We start from the raw sequence: 15829 nt of genomic DNA on the forward strand, positions 1-15829 counted from the left end.
ATCAAAAATGCCTTTTTGCATGGGGATTTGCTCGAGGAGGTCTACATGGAGCAACCACCTGGGTTTGTTGCTCAGGGGGAGGATGGTAAGGTATGTAGACTTAAGAAGGCTATTTATGGACTTAAACAGTCCCCTCGAGCATGGTTTGGTAGGTTCAGTGAGGTGGTCAAGAAGTTTGGTCTGAAACAGTGCCAAGTTGATCACTCTGTCTTCAGTCTTGACTCTTCGGCAGGTAAAATAATATTGGTGGTGTATGTGGATGATATCGTTGTGACTGGGAATGATAAAATGGGCATTGACAGATTGAAGGCATTCCTACAGGAACACTTTCAGACAAAGGACCTTGGCAAGTTGAAATACTTTTTGGGCATAGAGGTAGCAAGATCTAAGCATGGCATTAATTTGTGCCAGAGGAAATATGTGCTTGATTTACTGGAAGAAACAGGATTGTTGGGTACTAAACCGGCTGAGACACCTATGGAAACAAATACGAGGCTGAGCAGTGATATAGGTGAAGTGTTTGAAGAGCCTGGAAGATACCGACGACTTGTAGGCAAACTAAACTATCTAACCATTACTCGGCCAGATATTTCATTTGCAGTTAGTGTGGTGAGTCAGTTCATGCAGAAACCTTTGGTCCCACATTGGAATGCAGTGCTAAGGATTGTGAGGTATCTGAAAGGAGCTCCTGGTCGTGGTTTGCTGTACAGAAGTGGTGGAAAACTGGTAGTAGAAGGATACACCGATGCTGATTGGGCAGGTTCTATGTCTGATAGACGATCTACCACAGGCTATTGCACCTTTCTGGGGGGTAACCTGGTAACATGGAAAAGTAAGAAGCAAACAGTTGTGGCAAGAAGCAGTGCAGAAGCGGAATATAGGGCCATGGCATATACTGCTTGTGAACTAGTGTGGCTGAGGAACCTTCTACAGGAGATAGGATATGACATCAGTACTCCAATGAAGCTCTACTGTGACAATCAGGCAGCGGTTCATATCTCTTCCAATCCAGTGTTTCATGAAAGAACCAAGCACATCGAAGTTGACTGTCATTTTGTGAGAGAGAAGGTGCTGAATGGGGTGATAGAAACTGCATATGTTAGTACGGGAAACCAGTGGGCAGACTTGTTTACAAAAGGCTTGAGTCGGGGGAGAGTGGACTACATATGTAACAAGCTGGGATTATATGATATATACTCACCAGCTTGAGGGGGAGTGTTAGTGGTGTTAGTGAAGGGGTATTTCTGTCTTTGTACTTGTTGAGAATGCTGATGTGTACTGTTATGTTAGTTCGAGTGCCTCTTACTTAAAGAAGGGCACTCAAGTCTTTTTCAATAAGTCAATAATATAATAATAGGTCTGGCCGAATCAAGGGATTAACTTTTTTTCCCTAATTCGAACCAGCCTTTCTCTCTTTTCCCTCTTCTCTCTTTTCTTCTTTCCTCTCCTACTTCTTGCTGTCTACTTTACTCTACAGTCAACGAACAAGACAGAATTCTATGGCAGGTCAAACTTCAACACATTTTATCTTCTCTATTATCTGTTGTGATAGGCTTCTCCAAGTTCCGATTGGAACTAAACTTTGAACCATGGTCGTTCCTAGAAGTTGATTGGCTACCATTTATAATTTTATAGAATGTGGAAAGGGCCTATACAGCTGCAGCAGTATATGGTCGTGGTTTTGAAACTGTTTGTTCTAGGTACCATAGAAATTACACTCATAAATCTCTCTAATTGAAGCAAAGGGATCAAATGCGCAAAGGAGGAATTTATTTGATAATTTGATAGGGTGGGCTGTGACATGAACCCGAGACCTGAGCAACCCTGTGATTTCATTAGAGTAGGATTCAAAACATCGAGTGGAAGTTGGATTGGGTTATGACGTTATGGTATGGACGTATGCATGGTTGAGGTTCTTAACAGGATAGGGTTAGACCTGACAAAAAGTTGACCCAACCAGCGAACCCAACCTAACCCGAAAAACAGGGTTAGGGTCTCATATTTAGTTACCTGAATGTGAAATGACTCAACCCAAAAAAAACTGAGTTGGGTTGGGTCATGGGTCAATCCGCTGACCCAATTGTCAAGTCTAATTGGGATTATTTATGTATTGTTAGAAATTTCCACTCTTTAATTTTTTCTATTTAGTCTTTACTTTTTATTGTTTAGTCTTTAAATTGTTAAATGTCCAAATTTTTTAATTTATATTTAAAACTTTAAGGTTAATTCTTTTAATTTTGACATTTTTCATGTAATTTTTCTTTAATTTTTTAAATTTCAATTATTTTTGGGATGACCCGAACCCGAACCCAAACATTTAGGGTTAGGGTCTAGCATTTAACAACCCGACCCGAAATCAACACAAAGTACCTTGACCCAACCCAATTGCCAGGTCTAGACAGGGCGAATAATTATCAAATGCAAGTACCAGAAGTGTGAAATTAGCAAAGTTTGCCAGCCTTACTCATTCCAGTGTAACAGGATAGAAACTACAAGTATTGGACCATCACACTCTTTATACCCTATTGAATTATAATCCTTTAAAACCAGCTAACTTCCCCGGCAGACCGCAGCCACAGAAGAAGATCAGATACCCTAGTGTTTTGGGCAAAATATTCACAAGCCCTTTGAGGGGAGGAGCAAATATGACGCTTGCATCCAGACCAAGACCACAACACCATCTCTAAAGCCATACAGAAGACGCCAACATTAAAGAGGCACTAGTGGCAGCAACTATCATGGTTGAGGTCATGGGCATCACATGTCAGCAACCCCATTCTCTGGTGCCTCAGAAAGGTTGTCCTGCATCCACCTCTTCAGCATCACCAATGCAGCCTTGGGTTGATCCATAGGAACCATGTGACCGGCATCATGAACCTGTTTTCAGACAACCCCAATGCAGATCAGTATTGATACGTTCATACATGGTTAACTGACAGAAACTTGTAAAAACTATCTGATGAAGAGGTGTGGATTGGACCTTGAGGAAACTGAGAGGCCCGTAGCTCTTCAATTGGCCTGCTTCTGTACCATTGACCAAAAATGGAACAGTTGGGGATGCTACAAAAGCTTTCTGACCAGACCATTCCATGGCATGGACCCACCTAGAGTTCCCTGCCCAATAAAAATGAACACCCAATACAGGTAAGTAGCATTCTCAACGAATAAAAATGGAGACTTTTGAGTTGAAGCCTAGAAACTTACCAAGCCAGTTGCATATCAGATCATACTCTCCGGCATATACAAGTAACTTCACTCCATCCTCCAGAAGAGCAGGGATACCAACTTCTAGATTTCTCATCCAGTCCATCAACATTGCCTGGTATACGGTAGGGCTACATGAGACAAATTCAATGTCCCCAACTCCAAGGGAATCCCTTACAGACTTCTGGTTCAGGAATTTCTCCATGTTTGAGAAATCATAGCAGAGGCTCCCCTCACACTTTTTTCTGATATCATAATACTGCAGATTAAAGACATAACAGAGTCATTGCCATAGACATGGTCAATACTTCTTCAATGCCCGGTCTCTAATATAGACATGGAATGGATATATGGTCTTTCTTACATTTGTATCACCAGCGAGCCCCATGATCTTACTGAATATGGTATTGCAAACAAGATATGATGCCATGCACGAGATTTTACCATTGGTGCCTGAAACAATATTTCCACTATAAGAAAATTAGATGGATCTGTGCAGTATTGGCCAACCAAAAATATTTTAACAGTCCTTAATATTCATATACAAGTAAATCATTTCAAAAATGGCTTTTGACGAGCAATCTACATGGACACTTATGTTGAAATAGAGCAAGATAAGGGAGTTATGATGAATATAAAATAATTTGGTGAGGTCTCTGAAATTAAGAATAAGTACCGCAAAGTTTTATTGCCAGTTCACATGCTGGTAGCATCTTGTTAATATTCTTGTAGTCAGCTTCCTTAATAATTCCCATTTCCAAAGCATAATCTGTGTATGCTTGGTACTGGATTGCAGGATCAGTAAGTCCGTTTCCAATGGCAAATCCCTGTTTAACCATTTCCAATTTGCACAAGTCAAAGAAAGCAAGCTGAATAAAGCACATATAACTCCAATCCAGAAAAAGAAAAGGAGTTGTACCTTCAGATTAATATGGATCCCTTCTTTTGCTTTGTTTCCTTGGTGAACTCGAGAAGCAAAAGCAGGAATGTAGTGCCCAGCATATGATTCTCCAGTTATGTAAAAGTCATTCTTCACAAACTCAGGATGCTCAGAAAAGAATGCCTAACATCACGCATAAGAATCCTTTGTCAAGCCAGGTACTTTTTCGGAAGATAATCAAAAAGGTATCATTTCAATTCTTTATGCCACTTAAGGATAGTGCTCAAAACTGCTTGCACTAATTCTCCTTGTGTTTAAAGTTATGCTCACCAAGGCCTAAAGCTAGCGCAAACCCCATTTTGTATTAATTCAATATTTTATGAGTAAGAACAAAAAATAAAAATATTCCTTTATTATTCTTTCTCCCTATTATTACGTATAGAACTTAACCTTTTAGAATCATGTTGTCCAATATCCAAATAGATTAGTGATTAATTAAATAAAATAAAGATGAAAAATGAAAATAAAAGAAAGAAAATACATTTTGATTTTGAAAAAAAAAGAACAAAAATAAAGAAAAATTACGTCTTTGGTTAGGTTCTCCTAAACAATAATAACAATAAATAGAAAAGCTATTGGATGTCTAACTAAAAAGCCATTTCAGAAGTGGCTGGAAAGAGGTTGAATCTAAAAGAGGACCTAGTTGGCACAAGTTTTCATTGGAGGAAAATTTTCACAAAGATTTTATTCCATAATTGTTAATTGTAAGTCCTTATCAGTAATTTCTCATCAAATTTTGTAACCTAATGAACTTTTTCCATCTGAGAATACTATTTTTCCTTCTATATTTTGTTTTTCCTACATCTATTTTTTCTTTTTTCTTTTTTTTCGTTTTTTGGGAAGGGGGATTTTATTTTAGGTTAAACCAATTAAAAGTTGGACAATAAGGAGTTTTCTGTTCTTTGTTTCAGACATGGTACCTGTGGTTGGAAAGAAGACATAAACAACACATCAAATATATGTTTAAGAGAGAGTAACATATCAGGAGAAAAAAAAAACACACCTGCATGAAATCATATAGATCGTTGCTTACACCCTCTTCATTGTGGCGGAGGTCACGTCTATCAGAACTATAACTAAAACCAGTTCCAGTAGGCTGATCAACATATAGAAGGTTTGATGTCTGCAGAGTGACAATGAAAGGTATCTTAAAGCTGCCATAACAATCAATCAAAATGCATTTCATGTTTATGTATGAACAAGTAATACATAAAGCAAACTTTCACATACATATGGCTAATATAATTCTAAACTATAACTAAGAAATAGACTGACTAGCTTGCTACCCTCTACAAGCCGTGCAAGGCATACAATCTGTATACTTTCTTTCTCTCAATCAATAAAATGACCAATTTCTGATTAAAAAATAAAAACAAGCAATATAATTGCAAATTACAATGCCCTACAACATTCAACAGTATCATATTTCAAATGCATCCTTGATAAACCTAGCATTGCCTGCACCTCCATAAATTGCAGTAAAGCAAACTGCTGCTTCATTGCTCCTGCACTTGTATTTAATGTTCCAGAAGAAGCTTGTACATTCAGAAAAAGGAGCAGATTAGCTTGCTTTTCCTAGAAGTCAAATGCAATGAGACACTAGGTGCATGCAAACCCAGAGAAGTCAAATGGTTTAGAGAAAAGAGGGTTCATGAGGAATTGCCCAGGATCTGTGGAATAAGGTTCTGCCAGGCAAGCCCCTATGAGATGGTACATGTGCAACTCAACTAAGCCTCATCCCAACCAAATGGGATCAGTTTCATGACTCCTGTTGCACCATTCAACTCTGTTAAGTGCCATGTCCATTGTTGAATCATGGGCCCTCAAATCATTTCCCACTACTTCAACCAATGTCCTTTTTGGCTCGTCCCTAGCTCTTCTAGATCCTTCAACTTGCAACAATGCCATATCCATTGTTAATTTCTGCACGTAACTTTTTTTTTTGAGGAAAGTGACTATATATTATGAACAAAAAAAGTACACGAGGGGATGTACATATGTAACTAAACCATCTTAGTCTATTTTCAATCATATTTTCACCTATTGGGGATACTCCTAGGTTCCCATAAATATGTTCATTTTTTATTCTGTCATTTCTGAATTTCCCACTCATCCATCTTGACATTTGCATTTCTGCTAAACTCATTTTTTGGACATGATGTTTCTTGATTGCCCAACACTCTGTTCTATAAAATACTGTTGTTCTTTTAACTGATGACGAATGTACAACTACATATATGAAAAAGGTAGCTGAAGTTATTTAAAAGAAATGAAGCATCTCCGAGCTGCATTGAAGCTCACTAGATTACATTTTGCTTCCATAATATGGCAAATGACCAATTTCGAGGAGTCAAGAAAGAAATTAGAAAGCACAGGTGGTTATTGTTATCAATTTTCATATCAGCATTATGCCATGACTCATCTTCATGTTGGCCATAGTTTGCAACTCTCTACAAATATAGGTAGTAATAGCTAATGGGCTCAAATAAAATCCAAAATTAAGATGATAATGCCATATGCAATGTTTTGAAAATCGTAATTGTATCGTAAATCGTAGAGAAATTTGAATTGAATCGTAAATTGTAAGATTATTTCTATTTTATACAAACTTGTCAAAAAAATTAAATATAGATATATTAAAAGGCTAAATATTATATAGGAAAGTGATTTTACCCTATTTTTTATCTATATCTACCATATATGTACTTAAAACAATAGAATTTATCACTTATACAATAGAAGCCTAAGATTATATAATCATGTTTGACTTGAAAATCAAACAAATCTAAATACAATGGCCCTTTAACTTACATATGATAGAAAATAAACTCAATTTCTAGTCTTGAATAATGTAAATACGTAATTTTCTAAAAAAAAGTCTCCCATGGCAAAATTAAACATAAACAAAAAAAGAAACAAAGTAGAGAACTAATTCTTAATTGAATTTATTTGAATCATAGTGAATCATAAAAATCATAAGATTTATGAATCAAACCGTAGGATTCAAACAAAAATCGTAAGATTTTTGTAGAAAAGGATTTAGACATAAGATTCAAATCGAAACCCTTGGGATTCATGATTCAAATCATGAATCGTATTGTAAATTGTAAGATTTTGACAACATTGGCCATGTGTTTATTTCATAAAATCATGACAGCAACACTGGTCAATGGCATTGACTTGGTTGTGTGATTGTGTCAAGAGTTTGGTTCTACAAGATATCTTGGACTCATGTGCAAGTATTTTCTCCTGAAAATAAATTTGACTCTTAGGCTTAGTATTCACTCTAATTGACAAGTGGATTATCAAGGTATAGTGAACTGGGTGGTTGCATCCATGGGATATGACAACTGTCCTCATTCTGTTGCAATCAAATTCTTCAAAAGGAAAATGAAAGATAGACAATAGAAAGGAATATTGGAAATGCTGAGCTAACTAATTAACTCAGGAGGAAGCACAACAGAAGTTATTCTTGGACTAGTATCAGTACCATCAGACAAGTTCCACTTCCTTCAAACTTTGAAACTACTATACATAGACAAGCATAAACATAAGCATCTCTTCCTTTTTTGGACCAATATGTACCTCACATCAATAGTTGTCAAGGAGCAAGGCAAGGCTAAGCAACAAGGGAGGGCCTCGTCACCTAGGACTAGACACCCGCCCAAGCATTACTCGTGATTTTTTATACTAGCTTCTTTTGCTAGTTTGTTTCCCTAGTTGAAGTAGCAACTATGGACTAGTAAACAACTAAACATTAGAGGCTATTTAGCATAAACACTAAAAGTAGAACAAAAGCTATATTAAGTAATTGATGATAAAACTAATGTGTGGAGTGCTATTTTGTTAATGGAAGGAGATACTAAGAGAATAATTATATGCAAGTGATATAATTCAAAGAATGGAGAAGAAAAAGCTAAGAAATTGAGCCCCTATTATGATAAATACCATAAAGAATAAAAAGGTGATAGGCACATATATGTTAATTGTAGAGAAAAGATAAGAAATAAATGAAGAAGTAAAGGCTGCAAACGGATCGAATTGAATCAGATATAGGTAGGTCCAAATTTGATTCATTTATATTTAAATTAGAATCACATTTATCTAGCGGATTCAAATCAAATTCGGATTATAATTGGATATTAAATAGTATAAATAAATTAGATTAAAAATGACCAAACTATTATGTGTTATTAATAAAATGAACTAAAAATGACTTCAATGTTATATTTTATGAACAAAATGAATTGAAAATTACTTGTATGTAACTTGAACTTATGACAATTTAGTGAAAATGCAACATCCAAACCAACTTTACTGATAGATATAATATAAATTTTTAAGTATATATGAACATCTATATTTAAATTGAACCGAATTGGATATGAGTGGAGCCATATTTTGATCCAATTATAACAAATCGAATTCAGATCACCCTTTATAGGATCGGATTTGAATTCGAATTTGGACAATCGGATACCTTTGCAGCCCTAGAAACAATGCAGCTGTTATTCTAGTACTAGAAAGATTGAGAGGGGAGTTACTATTGAGAAGAAAAGGAACAAATGAAGGGGAGCAGCCCTTGATCTGCCATAAAGAGAGATTATTCCCAATTCTGCTCATAAAAATTAAAAGAAATGGAAGTAGAACAGGTATCTTGAAGCATCTTGCAAGGAAGACTATTATGAAGACTACCAGTTGAAGCCCTATTGCAACACATCATTATCATGGCTCTCAAAATTGAAGATTAGTTTACCAAGATGACCTTTCAACTCTTTTACAAGGTTTACTTAAACAACACCTAAATTGGTTGGTAGGCCTTCCTTAAAAAATAAATAAACATCACAGCAAGGAGCAAGGTAACCCAAAAAGAAAGGCTTTATCACCTAAATAACACTACTACCCCCCCCCCCCCCCCCCGGGTGAAAAAAAAGTATGAGTTTTTTAAAAGCATCGTGTTAGAATGAAAAGCCCTATTCAGCTCAGCATAAAGAGGAAACCAGACAGAAAAAACAATACATACCTTGTCCCAGCCATACTCATTCCAGACAAGTGACAAGTTCTTTGCAATGGTGAAAGGCCCATTTTCATAGAAAACAGCCAATTCACTGCTACAACCTGGCCCTCCAGTCAACCATATGACAACAGGATCTTTCTTGCTGTTCCTCGACTCGAACAAAAGGTAGAACATCCTAAAAAAGTGGATGAAAGAATTCAGAAGAACTACGTAGAAACAGAATGATAATTTGTATCTGGGAAGCAATGAACTAAGCAAAAATATCAATGCAAGCATCTGTTAGCAAATACAAACAAAGAAAAAGGATATTTACATGGCGTTTACAAATATTCTCCCTTAAGCTACTTGATCATGAGAATCAACCTTAGCATGTGCACGCATTTATTTACCAAACAGGCATCCATGTCTAACACAACCCGTACTAAATTGGACAATTATGCATATACGAGTTAATTAGCTATTTAGGTTGACATCATATCATCGGTACAACTGCATGCAAGCAAATTCAGTTGAAGGCTTAAACTTTCAAGTAATTGGCATCAAATTCCAATGCAAAGTACCAATTTTCTTTGTTCAATTCCCATTTGAGCCCCGAATTTTCATATTAATAACCAAAATTCCATAGAGAACTGACCCCTCCCCATCGTGATTCATTTTTGGATTAACAATTCTAGGGTTTAACTAATACCTGGCGGCGTGAGAGTGCTGAAGCCGATAGTATCCAGCATGGTGACCGAGATCGTCCAAGGAAACGCTAGGGTCAGCAAGATTTGGGAAGCTAAACCTTCTCTCGACGAGCTTCGGAGCAACCGAAGAGTCACCAACCACGTCAACGGCATCCTTAGGGAAGAGGTTAAGATCCCGGATTAACTTTTCTGCTTGTATTGTTGGGAACTTTGCAGTGGAAGGAAGGCGAAGATCATTAGGAACCGATGCAGAAGAGAGGGAAGAATGAAGAAGGAGAAGAGAGAGAAACATAAAAGAGAGATTTCTCCCCATTTCTTTTGGTTTTTTGTTTTCTTGTTGGGATTTGGACAGAGAGATAAAATGAGAGAAGGTTCAGTGGGAGCTCTTATAAGCGATGAAAACCGACCTGTCTGATAAAGCGGAAGGAATAATAGACTAGTAAATACGATTAAAGTATATTTAAAGAAAAAGTGCTTAGAGATTAAAGAAACTTCACCGGAAACGACTAACGAAACGTGCAAGCGAGAGAGAGAGAGAGAGAGAGAGAGAGAGAGCTTACTTGGCTTTTCCAACTAACATTCTCTGGTCCAGGCAGGAAGTAGTAAGGTAGTTACTGGTTAGACTGTTAGAGGAGAACGGGGAGGACAAAGCAGAGAGGGAGTTTTTTAGCGTTGCTTTGCGTGTCAGTCGTCCGTTGAAAACGTATACGCTATCAGAGAGGTTGTCCAACGCAGCGATGGAATTTCTGTGGGATCCACCATGGTAGATGGGGTCCACATGAATGTTAAATCTGGTGGTCAGGATCTGATCCTCTTGGTAACGATCATCCTGATTGATGAATTGCGTGATATTTGTGTAGTTTCTTTCTTTCTTGTTTTTTTTTTTTTTTGGGTAGGCAGTAGGGACCTGGAACCTGGAAGGGCACATGAGTTGCATGGTGGTCGACTGGTCGTCTGGAGTTAAGCTTTGTGTAGATGTTTTTTGGGGTTCCCTCCCGCGAAAGTAAGGTATCTAGTAGTTAATCCCTAGTTTTCTGCTGGATTAAGGGGAGAGAGAGGGTGGGAAAAAGAAAATAAATGGATTAAGGATCTGTTTGGTTTGTAATTAGAATCCAAATTGAAATCTTTTGAAATGGTATATTTTTGATTCATACAGGAATGGAAATGGGAATTAAAATCAGCAGGAATGAAATTCTATTCCCAAGAGAAAAACAGGGAATGGCTGTTTCCTTAAATGGGAAATATGATATTCCAATTCCAACCAGCCAAACAATTGGATAACCTACTCTGAATTCTGATTACAATTCCAGCCCCTATTCTTATTAACCAAACGGGGCCTAAAATTTTGGGATGATAGTTATCTTTGACGTGAAGTCGAGGGAAATATCAAATATGATTGTACTTCACACGTTAAATTAGACATGTATACCATGGGAGCAAATTGAGCGGGCCCAACCAAGTACGGGCGGTCCCAGTCTACCAATTTATATGGACTGGGATTGGGATTGGATTTTTAGGCCTTGGACTGAGTTTTTTTTTTTTTTTTTTTAATTTTATGTTAAATCCGGGCTTAGTAATGATGGTAATTTCTACCCTACCCCATGGGTACCCACCCCTACCCTCCATGGTTTTGTGATTTTACAACCTGTATGGGTATGAGTACGGTATGGTATTAAGCTAAATCTGACCCTCCCCGACCTGCATATTGTTAGAAAGCATATAAAATTTATGTATTAAGTTTTGAGTTTAATGATATTTTGAATTTTATGTGATGGATAATTGATAGATTATATGCTTTTTATATGTTTTAATCAAAAAATTGGAAATTTTATTGTTTGTTTGTGTTATTTTACTTATTTATTGCTTATATATAATAAGAAATAATAGGAAATTATATGCAAATTCTATACCCAACCTACCCTAACCTTAAACGTGGGGAGGGTTTTATATTTTCATGTATGGGGAGGGTTTGGATTCTCAAAATCCAACCCACTATGGGTTTTAGGGCAGGTATGAGTTGGGAGATTTAGGGAGGTGGGTAGGGTTTAGAATTTACAAAACCCTCCCCTGAACCCACCCTTGTTGCCATCCCTATTCCCTAACACAGTCATATAGACACATTATGTTAAATTTTAATTGATTAACCTGAGCCCAGCCCGGGCTTAAGCCCAATCCAAATGCATCAAATTTTAGTACAGGCAATGGCAGATCAGGCTTGACTTCAAGCCTTGATCCCAATTCTTGGGGATGAACTAAAACCTTCTCAACTTGCACCCCTACAATCACCATTTATCTCTCTCCCAACTACTTGAAACCTTCAAGCCTCTTCTTATATTTTCTTTCACCTTGAATCCATATTGTATTTTTATCTTTTTCTAAAAGAAAATCTTTGATACTGGAAATACATGGTACCACAAGAATTTTGACCAATCAGAACCCCTATGAATTTTGATGAATGCTGCCTGATTGACCACCTCATTTATAATACCAATTAATTGGTTGTAGACCTGTTCATGGGCTGGGCTGGGCTTTGCCTCTAATATTGATAGAATATTCAACCCAATCCCAACCAAGAAAGTTGGGCAAGAAAATTTTTTTTACTCGAAATAAAACTAATTTATTTATATTAAACAACCTCAAGACTAAAAAATACTGAAAGATCTCACTATGGCTTAAGAAAAGAGATTAAGAGGAGGGATAAACAAAAAAAATATATATGTATTATATATATTTTTATTATATAAAACATTATCGAGTTGGGCTCATCCCTCGGGCTTGGACTAGGCTTTAAAAAAGCCTAAGCTTGGCCCATAAAAAAGTCGGGCCTAGTGTTTTAGGACAAAGTCTGAGCTCAAGCCCACGGACCTAACATCTTGTCTAAGCCTGACCAAGAATGAGTCAGGGTGGACAGGCCCATCAAGCTATCCGGCCCATAAATAGGTCTAATTGACTATAAGTTTTTCCAGTATTATGCCTTTCCAATGTCATAGTTGAACCCTTTTTCTAATCAAACTTAGACCACGAGGCTTTCCCAATTCTTACTGGTATATGCACAAGCAAAGCATTCGGCTACTTCAAACACAAGGCTTGGCGTCTCGCTTGGAAAAGCAGGGGCTAAATAAATTTGAATTCAAAATAAAAAAAAAATCCTTATAATTTAGCATTTTAGCATTTCTAACTCAAATAGGAAATCCGTGCTCATCATTTAACAATGAATGTGGTATAAAAGATAGTGGAATGGCGAAATAGAATTCATGTAACTAGACCTCGCAATCAGGTTGGGTGGATCGGGTTTGGGTTGGGTCAAGGTATTTCGGGTTGGGTTGCCAAATGGTAGACCCTAACCCTAAATGTTCAGGTTAGGGTTGACCCATGGGTCAATTCGGGTCATCCCAAAAAAATAATTGAAATTTAAAAAAAAAAATCTCAATTAGACTTGACAATCGGGTCAGCGGGTTGGCCCATGACCCGACCCAACCCAACCAACCCAGTTTTTCAGGTCGTTTCACATTCGGGTTGCTACATATGAGACTCTGGCCCTATTATTTTGGGTTGGGTTGGGTCGGGTTCGCGGGTTGGGTCAACTCTTTGATAGGTCTACATGTAACCCACCTCATATAGTTTTCCAGTTTATAAATCACCAACGCCAGTTGAAACAAGGCTTAGATGATGATGGACTCAAATAAATAAAAGGGAAACCTTTGAGTTAAGTCCATCCATGGACTTTTGTTAGTTTTTTGGGTTTTATTTACCAACACCTCCACATATGATTCATTACCCTTTTTGAATTTTGTTACATTCCCCACCTATCACTGTTCCAACTGTAAGGTGGAATGAACAATAAAAAACCCAGCTAAGTCTTTCAGGAATTACGCCAATAGAGATCCCAATATTTTAGACAAAGTGGTGGTGCGGAAGAGGAGACCAAGAAAAATGTCTTCAAGGAAATTTGGTGCATGAAAAGCCCACCCAAAATAAAAGCCTTTTTTTGGCTTGCTAAACGATAGGATTCTAGCAAAGGACCAATTAGTTAAAAGAAAAATTTTCCATTGACTCAGGTGTGGTTAGCTTTGAGCTGTATCCACTACTCTTGGGATCTTGATGAAACTAATGCCAGGGTCTGGAATCGGAATTAACTGTTTGGTTGAGCGGAATTGGAATCTTATTCTCATTCTTGGTGGAATGGCATTCTCCATTTGAAGGAATGTCCATTCCCTCCCCCTCCCTTAGGAATGAAATCCCATTCCAGCTGATTCAAATTCTAATTCCGATTTCTGTCTGAACTAAAACAGATTATGGGAATAGAACATTCTGATTTCAATTCTGAAAGATTTTGATTCTGGTTCCAACTGTAAATCAAACTGACCCTAAATCTCAGAAAAGAGAATAAGATTGAACACCTGTGGGAGGTGTTCTATATTAATATTTGGTGGTTCATATGAAAATGTAGAAATGAAAAAAAAAAATAGAAACAACGGCCCTAGTTAGATTTTAGAAAAGGCTGGAGAGCAATTTGCTGAGTTTGTAGAATCAAATTCCTGTTTAGTGGTGGAAAGTCATACAAAACAATGGAGCTGGATTAGATGGGAGATGCAAATTGAGGCCAAAATAAACTTTGATGCCTAAAAAAATAGAGGCGAATGTGCTATAGGATGCATCGTGAGGAACCACAAGGGCAACATCATAAGAGCAATAGCCAAAAAAAGGAGTTATCATTGATTCAATATAGCTGAAATGTGGGCAGCGAAAGAAGCCCACATCATGGCTACACAGAGAGTTTTCAAAAGGATAACCATTGAAGGTGATAAGGGTCGTTATCTACAGCCTCAAAAAGAAAAAATGAAAGCCCATGGAGACTCATTGACATGGTCAAGGACTTGGTTCACGAAGCTCAAGGATTTTCTAGAGAGAGTAATCTTCATTCCAATTGATCCCCTGATCTGTTGAATTTAAATTTAGCTGCCCCCAGGCTGATGTGGTTTTATCTTCTTCCTTTCTATAAAAAAGAGTGGGTTGTTCAGTTACAAATCAAGATTAATTCAGTAACCTGAATCAAGTACAAAAAAGAAAAAAAAAATCCAATCTAAATGCTTCAAACCTTACCATGCCCAAACAAAATATTTAAGCATTGTGGGTTTGGAGACAGGATATGTAGGCAGGTTTGGAGTTTATTAAATTGCAAGCTGTCTGTTGCATCAAGGATTGAATCCCACCATCAAATGGGTTCAAACAGCATTAAGTATTGCCAAAAATCAACATCAATCATATGATACTTAAATTTTATCAATATTTGGAGGGTTTCGCTTCAACATTGGGAGAAACTTTTTCTCCAAAATCCAATTAAATGGAATAAAATAAGATAGTTATAACTTTTTATGCATGCTGCTTTTTAATCCAAACAATCTATTAGGAATGACCAAAGTGCCAAAATAGCTGGAATAAAAAAAAAATCAGTATTTGGAGGGTTTATCTTCTATTGGTTGTAGCAAATACTTGGAATTGAATCCTATGATTCCTACCTTCATCAAGGTTGGTTGGGGGAGGGGATTGGGCTAGTCTTTGTTGAAAGTTGGATCAGATCAATGTTTGGTTATTAATCAAATCAAATTCAGATAAGGTTTCTAAAGATTATTATGGAATCACATTAGAGCATACCTCTACAAAATATATAGCCTTTTTTTTTTTCTTTGTGCTTGTAGTGATGCACCATGATTCAGATGTAGGCATTTTCATTTCTTATAAGCAATTTATGTTAAAATTTTTCAAGCAGAAGAAAGAGATAGAACTAGGGAACAGGCACAAAGGAACTAAAACAAGTAGGGCGAAAACCAAATTGCATCAGTTCCTCCCGAGCCAAGATGTAATGATGTATTAAAAGTGCCTTGCTGTGTGGTATCCTTATCTTAGATGAAGACTTTGTAGCTGGGATACATGGTCCTGTCTCCTGTGGAGATGGTCACACTAACGAACCATGTAAATCTT

General features: G+C 37.1%; 1 protein-coding gene across 1 annotated transcript; it reads right to left on the bottom strand.

The window, feature by feature from the left end:
- Positions 1-2434: 2434 nt before the first annotated feature.
- On the bottom strand, positions 2435-10671 carry LOC104587369 (serine carboxypeptidase-like). Its single transcript, XM_010244954.3, has 10 exons — positions 10408-10671; positions 9850-10258; positions 9168-9336; positions 5148-5267; positions 4124-4267; positions 3881-4031; positions 3569-3657; positions 3205-3463; positions 2981-3114; positions 2435-2877 (listed from the first exon to the last, which is right to left on the bottom strand). Exons 2-10 carry the CDS (start codon positions 10158-10160, stop codon positions 2758-2760), a joined length of 1497 nt encoding a protein of 498 aa, XP_010243256.1. The 5' UTR covers positions 10161-10258; positions 10408-10671; the 3' UTR covers positions 2435-2757.
- Between the last annotated feature and the right edge of the window lie 5158 nt (positions 10672-15829).

Source organism: Nelumbo nucifera, chromosome 2 (assembly GCF_055504915.1).
Source record: "Nelumbo nucifera cultivar China Antique chromosome 2, China Antique-T2T, whole genome shotgun sequence".
Lineage (NCBI taxonomy): Eukaryota > Viridiplantae > Streptophyta > Magnoliopsida > Proteales > Nelumbonaceae > Nelumbo > Nelumbo nucifera.

Bases quoted from the DNA above. Each gene is read 5' to 3' on its own strand.
- LOC104587369 (XM_010244954.3), bottom strand. From the start codon at position 10,160: ATGGGGAGAAATCTCTCTTTTATGTTTCTCTCTCTTCTCCTTCTTCAT. The intron at 9,337-9,849 runs GTATTAGTTAAA...CCACTTTTTTAG, and splicing joins CAGCACTCTCACGCCGCCAG to GATGTTCTACCTTTTGTTCG. The intron at 3,115-3,204 runs GTAAGTTTCTAG...TTTATTGGGCAG, and splicing joins TCTGATATGCAACTGGCTTG to GGAACTCTAGGTGGGTCCAT.